Raw genomic sequence first — 7,500 nt, 5'->3', positions numbered from 1 at the left:
TCCCCCTAACCCGCGGGGGGTTCCTCAGGACTTACAAATAAGCAAATACAAAGGGAAACAACAAGCAAATACAAAGGGAAACAACAAGCAAATACAAAGGGAAACAACAAGCAAATACAAAGGGAAACAACGAGCAAATACAAAGGGAAACAACAAGCAAATACAAAGGGAAACAACAAGCAAATACAAAGGGAAACAACAAGCAAATACAAAGGGAAACAACAAGCAAATACAAAGGGAAACAACAAGCAAATACAAAGGGAAACAACAAGCAAATACAAAGGGAAACAACAAGCAAATACAAAGGGAAACAACAAGCAAATACAAAGGGAAACAACAAGCAAATACAAAGGGAAACAACAAGCAAATACAAAGGGAAACAACAAGCAAATACAAAGGGAAACAACAAGCAAATACAAAGGGAAACAACGAGCAAATACAAAGGGAAACAACGAGCAAATACAAAGGGAAACAACGAGCAAATACAAAGGGAAACAACAAGCAAATACAAAGGGAAACAACGAGCAAATACAAAGGGAAACAACGAGCAAATACAAAGGGAAACAACGAGCAAATACAAAGGGAAACAACAAGCAAATACAAAGGGAAACAACGAGCAAATACAAAGGGAAACAACGAGCAAATACAAAGGGAAACAACGAGCAAATACAAAGGGAAACAACGAGCAAATACAAAGGGAAACAACAAGCAAATACAAAGGGAAACAACGAGCAAATACAAAGGTAAAAGCAAACAAAGATCTATAAAAATGAAATGCATTTTGTTGGGTAAACATTGATAGTACATGTATAACAGACATGATCTGACTCCCTATTTCCTTTTCCCGTTATCAGTCAGGGGAAAACCAGTGCCGGGGCTGTCTGAAAGCACCTCATCGTGAGCATGAGGGGTTTTGCAGCCAGTCGCAGTGAAGATAAAGAGGGAAACGTTTTTCTCTGCGCGCGCGGTGGCAAGCAGGATGTCTCAGAACTGTTATCATGTGTGTGTCATCAGGGTGGGTGGGGGGGTGAGGATAGGGGGTGCCGTAGCTCAGTTGGTAGTCCACTTTTAATCCGCGGATCACGTGTTCGAATCCGATGGGGAGGGACACGAGTCAACTCTATGTGCAGAGTCTGGAACGGTATACATGTTCCAACCGTGTGTTTCCACTGTGGCACGTAAAAGACCTCGATCATTCTACCATAAGTGCTCAGTTGGTAGTCCACTTTTAATCCGCGGATCACGTGTTCGAATCCGATGGGGAGGGACACGAGTCAACTCTATGTGCAGAGTCTGGAACGGTATACATGTTCCAACCGTGTGTTTCCACTGTGGCACGTAAAAGACCTCGATCATTCTACCATAAGTGCAGGTTGCTAATTACACCTAAGGCCAAAAAAAATAATAGGTGTGGTTACGGTAACATAGCCAAAAAAAATAGGGTAGGAAGGTAGGCAATCACTTTTTTTTTTTAAACTTTTTTTCTAATGTGTACAAATTAAACCTACTTGACAGGGAAGTAAGTGTGCGACTCGGGCGCTTTCGCTTTCATTGCGTTTTCTGCACTCGTTTACTTGTTGTTTTGGGTATTTTTTTGACAAATGTAATAAAAAGTTATAGGGTCGGCCCCAAAAAATAGGGTAGGTCGGGTTACCGTAACCACACCTATTTTTTTTTTTAGGCCTAAACAGACATACACTTGGGTAGCTCGACTGTGTTGTTGCTAGCTCTCCAATGTGAAAAAGCGACCGTAATTTTCCAGAGATGAAACAATAAAGTAAGAAAAATGAAATAAAAAATAAACTGTAATAATCATGACAGAAATAGAAAGAAAATGTTCTGTTCGTGATATGAGAGAGGGCAAAACATATAAGGAGATTCCTTCGGTCTTACCATCGTCATCGTCATATATTTTATTGCCGAAGAAGAACCTAGCTATACGTTTAATAGACGCAGATTTTTTCCGATGTTGGACAAAACACTGAATTGGTCATTGCCTTGACCACACAAGATACATCACTGTCACATTCTAAGAAAGAATGATAAGTCACCGGATCAGTTATCATTGTGTCTATTTTTTTTTATTTTTTTGTTGTTGTGCTTAACGCCCAGCCGACCAGGTAGGGCCATATCAGGGCGGTGCTGCTTTGACATATAACGTGCGCCACACACAAGACAGAAGTCGCAGCACAGGCTTCATGTCTCACCCAGTCACATTATTCTGACACCGGACCAACCAGTCCTAGCACTAACCCCATAATGCCAGACGCCAGGCGGAGCAGCCACTAGATTGCCAATTTTAAACTCTTATGTATGACCCGGCCGGGGTTCGAACCCACGACCTCCCGATCACGGGGCGGACGCCTTACCACAAGGCCAACCGTGCCGGTCCACTGTGTCTATTGTTCATCCACTTAAAGGTCCCATAGGTCGAGGGTTTTGTGAATGGTTTGGTTTGACATGAATTCAACGTTTGAACAGATTAACCATTTCTTGTTTTTTTATTAATGGATTTAAGATAAGAAATTAAAAAAAGTTGCAGGTGCGCGACAGGCAGACACACACACACACACACACACACACACATACACACACACACACACACACACATTCCTAGGGTGACAAACCTCACCCTCCGCCCTCGTTAAATCATTCAGTCAAGTATTGACTAAATGTAAAAATAATCATCTGAGAGAGGGCAAACAATACTTGAAGGAAATTCCCCGTCTTACCATCGTCATATTTTTCATTGCCGAAGAAAAAGGTAGCAATGCGTCCGTTGGGCGTAGACTCTTTCCGGTGAATTGACACTCGTCTCAACATGTTGTTAAAAATACTCGACTTTCTCCTCCCCCTCCTTCCCAGGGGGGGACTACTGGAGCCACCATCTTCTGGGCTATGCACGTCTTTACTTCCGCGTCTCAAAGTCTTCAGAACGCTCTTCAGTGCACTTTTGGCACCCGAAGTTGCTGTTTCGTGCGGAGCTTCCGCAAGTGATCGTCTGCTGTCCGCGGAAGAAGCAGAGAGTTCGCTCCCTTCCCTGTCTTCCTCTATGTTGTTGAGAGATCCGTGGTGCAGGGAATTGAAGGAGTGGTTGCTACTGACGTTGGGACACACTGCGTTATCCAAGGAATTGAAGGAATGAGAGTTTCTGGTGAGTTCTGTTTTTGCGGGCACCTCGAGGGTGATGTTGAGCAAGTTGCCTTCTTTTGGTAGCGACCCCATTTTGATGCTGAGTTTATACCGCTATGCCAACCGTCCTCTTATCACCCTCAGCGAATTACCAACACCTGTCCCAATATAGGCCAACTGGTCTCAGAGGACGTTAAACCCAAATAGACAGTCAGTCCTCGGAGAAGTCTGGTTGAAGAACTTGAACCAAAGATTTAAAACTGTGACGAATAGTTCGTTCTTTCAAGAAAAGTCATCTGAATCGTTTGTTTAATGATAAGCAACATTTTGACGTTCTTCTCGAAAAAGAATAGTATGCTTTAATTAATGTCAAGGTCACAAAATCTTTGTGTGTGTTTTTTTTCCCACAGGGCCCAGGGAGGACTTCTTGAAGCTCTGACAACTCTGCAGCCCTCGCGGGTCAACTATTCACTTTTCTGCGATCAAAATTCCTCAGTGACGAAAAATGACTTCATGACACGCACACACTTAAGACTCTAATTTAGTTCAGTACAGTAACTTATTGCTTTTTTTTTGTTTTGATTTTTACAACAGAAGGTCGTTTAAATGTTTGTTCGTCTTTCGAAAAAGACAGACAGCAAAACAAAAACTAAAAAGAATATGAGACGTTTTACTATAAAATAAAAAAAATTAAAAATGTCAAATTTCGAATACGCACACAGCAATACATAACCTATTTATCAAACAAAATGAGGTTGTCTCTTCTCCGAGGAAACACTTCTGTCCGTTATTTTCACAAAACTCAGAATGCGAAATGTCCTCTACCGGCAGACGACAAGTGAAGACAGTAGTGACGCAGGACTCTTCTGCGTGGAAAACAACATCTGTTGTACAACATGGCGTCATTAACCTACGACGCCATATTAACTTACGGGAAGCGGACACTCGAGTACCCGAAAAGCAAACTTGGCTTAAAGGTCGAGCATACACTAGTGAAAGGACAAACTCTCTCGCACCCACAAAGACGTTAACCTTAAAAGAACACGGCTGAGAAATTTGATCTCTGTCTTGCTTTTACTCACGGACATTTGTCGCATTAGAAGAAGAACTATGATGACTGCGCGTGAGAGCAATAAATAAAAAGACCAAATTATGATGCAAAACTAGATGGAAAACGTCGTGCAGCTTTAAATCTGTATCTATTTCTTAACCTTTTTAGTATCTCATTGATTAAATAATAAAACTGAAATTGAAAATGTTCTTCGTTTCACTTTTTGCTCCGTCTCAAGATGGGGTAAAGTGTCATTATTTTGCCCAAACATAGGCATAAACTCAAGGCAGTTTTTTTGTTTAACTTTCAATCCAATTTCATCTGTTTTAAAGGAATTTATTGACGAGCCTAGACTGTTCTAATCGATGGATTTGCATTGAATTTGTACAACTGTTGAAAATTCTATTCTGTTGCAAATCTCTTAACAAATATTTTCCCATATGTTTAAATTATTCCAAATGCAATCCCAAAACTCAACAACAACAAAATTAATGCTGTGCCTTATCACAAACAACTAGCGTCCGAAATTCTGAACAGTTATCGATTGGTGTAGTGCCTGAAGAATACACCGTTTACATGAGAATATGTGACCCTCCACCACGGAATGAGTCGCATGTCACCTTTGCATGATGTTCATATTTTTGCATTTTCCTAACGAATTTTGTATGCTCTATCTAGTGGTGAAAACCGTTTTAGAAAAGAGCGAACACTGTTTGAGTTATAAGCCTGTGACTAAGGTGACCCTCACACTGTTACCAGACACTCCCGACTCATTTCGTGGTGGAGGGTCACATATGTGATGGTAGATTGTCGGTCATCTCGTTTCTTTGAGAAATGTTTTCAAGACTATTTCTTTAATTCTAAAAAAAAAGTTCTTTTAGCTGTAGAACAGGAGGATTGGCGTATTTTCCTCAACCATTGATTACTTTACACTCAGTCTTGTCATTCTTGGCTAATGCGACAAATAAAAAGACAAAAAAACTACTGTGTTATAGTCGCTATTGTTTTCTTGCACTGTGAATAAGAAAGCTTTTAAAAGAACGAAACTTCGAGATTTTCGTTGAATTTCCAGCTGCTGCTTTTGACTTCAAAGAACTTTAATTGCATTCTCAGCATACAGTTCCAAATTTCCCAAATGTTTAAAAACACCTTCACTGATCAAATACGCAAACCAAATCACAATTCACAAAGAGAGCTGACAAAAAAATCTATTAAAATATGGGTCAACAATCACTTTGAATGGCAGACATACACTTTCCACGAAGACCAACACTGAGTTTTCCATAAAACTCTGGTTCACAAGTTTCTAAGCCACGCCGCTCCGAAAGATGTTCAACAACACCGTTTTGCAAAATACAGATTGCGGTAAAAGAGAAAACAGTGTGCAGTCTTCATTCTTCTCTGTCTCCACAAGTCGAAAATGAAGATGGCGGGGATATAGCTCAGTTGGTAGCGCGCTGGATTTGTATTCAGTTGGCCGCTGTCAGCGCGAGTTCGATCCCAGGTTCGGCGGAAATTTATTTCACAAAGTCAACTTTGTGTGCAGACTCTCTTCGGTGTCCGAACCTCCCCCCGTGTACACTACATTGGGTGTGCACGTTAAAGATCCCACGATTGACAAAAGGGTCTTTCCTGGCAAAATTGCTTAGGCACAGTTAATAATTGTCTACCTATACCCGTGTGACTTGGAATAATAGGCCGTGAAAGGTAAATATGCGCCGAAATGGCTGCAATCTACTGGCCGTATAAAATTTCATCTCACACAGCATCACTGCAGAGCGCCTAGAACTGTACCCACGGAATATGCGCGATATAAGACTCATTGATTGATTGATTGTACTCTGGATCACACGTTTCTAAGCCACGCCGCTCCGAAAAATGTTAAACAATACCGTTGCACAAAATACAGATTGTAGGGAAAGAGGAAACAGTTTGTAGGCTTTATTCTTCTCCGTCCCAAAGTCGAAAATGAAGCTGAAATTTGTTGATCCGAACCTACATGTCTGCAGGCTGTTCCCAGACTGCTGCTCTTCCTCATCCACTGTACTTCTTCGCTTACTGCTTTTGCGTGTAATAAGAGAACCGGGGAAGTATCAAATGTCTCATCGTTACTTGAAACCAACGCCGGCTGCGAGATTTCTTTAAACGCTGTCTCAATTTTCCCTTTGCTCTAATTTTGCTTTTTTTTTTTATCTTAGATTTTTTTTCTTAGCATTTTTTTCAGTTGTGCCTCACATTGTAAACTGTTAAATTCCACTGAAGAACCTTTGCCTGGTCCGTCTGTGTGTCTGTGTGTCTGTGTGTCTGCTTGCCTGTCTGCCTGCCTGCCTGCCTGCCTGCCTGTCTGTCTGTCTGTCTGTCTGTCTGCCTGCCTGCCTGCCTGCCTGTCTGTCTGTTTGTCTGTTTGTCTGTCGCCGTGTGCGTTATTTTCACCGTTCATTCGTTGTTTTATTTATTCTTATAGTTATATTAGACCAAAAATCTACAATTTCGTTTTAAACGTTCCTGTTACAAACTTTGTCTTAACTTCGAATTTGACACTACATTTATTCTCAACAAACAATAAAACTCACAAATGCGTCGGAAAAAAACAAATCTATCAGTTTTTTGCCAATCGCAATAATATGCTGCCTTCTTTCCGATAAGTACATTAAAAAATCGCCTTCTTTTTTTCTTAAATATTTTATTTCGTAGACTTGTTTTGAGGTTATTTTTTTTTTCGTTTGTTGTGTTTGATAATTTCACATATGCCTTAATTTCGTAATTTGTTGTTCCCTTTTACACAAAACAGAAATGTTCACCTATACACGAAGCTTGGTGAAGAACAATGAATTCACTACAGTGTGAAGTCCACACACAAATCGAAGAAGAAAACAAGCCGCGTAAGGCGAAAATACAACATTTAGTCTAGCTGTCGAACTCACAGAATGAAACAGAACGCAATGCAATTTTTCAGCAAGACCGTATACTCGTAGCATCGTCAGTCCACCGCTCGTCATGGCAAAGGCAGTGAAATTGACAAGAAGAGCGGGGTAGTAGTTGCGCTGAGAAGGATAGCACGCTTTTCTTTACCTCTCTTCGTTTTAACTTTCTGAGCGTGTTTTTAATCCAAACATATCATATCTATATGTTTTTGGAATCAGGAACCGACAAGGAATAAGATGAAATTGTTTTTAAGTTGATTTCAAAAATTTAATTTTGATCATAATTTTTATATATTTAATTTTCAGAGCTTGTTTTTAATCCAAATTTAACATATTTATATGTTTTTGGAATCAGAAAATGATGAAGAATAAGATGAACGTAAATTTGGATCG

General features: G+C 40.4%; 1 protein-coding gene across 2 annotated transcripts in view; it reads right to left on the bottom strand.

Moving 5' to 3' along the window:
- The window catches only part of LOC138979612 (proton channel OtopLc-like), a 39,783-nt gene that overhangs the window by 16,113 nt on the left and 16,170 nt on the right, over nt 1-7,500 (bottom strand). Inside the window, exon 1 of one of the 2 annotated variants that reach the window (XM_070352328.1) lies at nt 2,733-4,575. The exons of the other annotated variant lie outside the window; for it this stretch is intronic. Within the exon in view, the coding sequence (XP_070208429.1) occupies nt 2,733-3,225 (493 nt within the window). The 5' untranslated portion in view covers nt 3,226-4,575. Of the gene's footprint in view, nt 1-2,732; nt 4,576-7,500 lie in introns of those variants that run through there. 2 annotated transcript variants of the gene reach the window in all.

Source organism: Littorina saxatilis, linkage group LG11 (assembly GCF_037325665.1).
Source record: "Littorina saxatilis isolate snail1 linkage group LG11, US_GU_Lsax_2.0, whole genome shotgun sequence".
Taxonomy (NCBI): Eukaryota; Metazoa; Mollusca; class Gastropoda; order Littorinimorpha; family Littorinidae; genus Littorina; species Littorina saxatilis.
The sequence above is the reverse complement of the archived record's forward strand: the minus strand, read 5'-3'. Positions and strand labels throughout refer to the sequence as shown.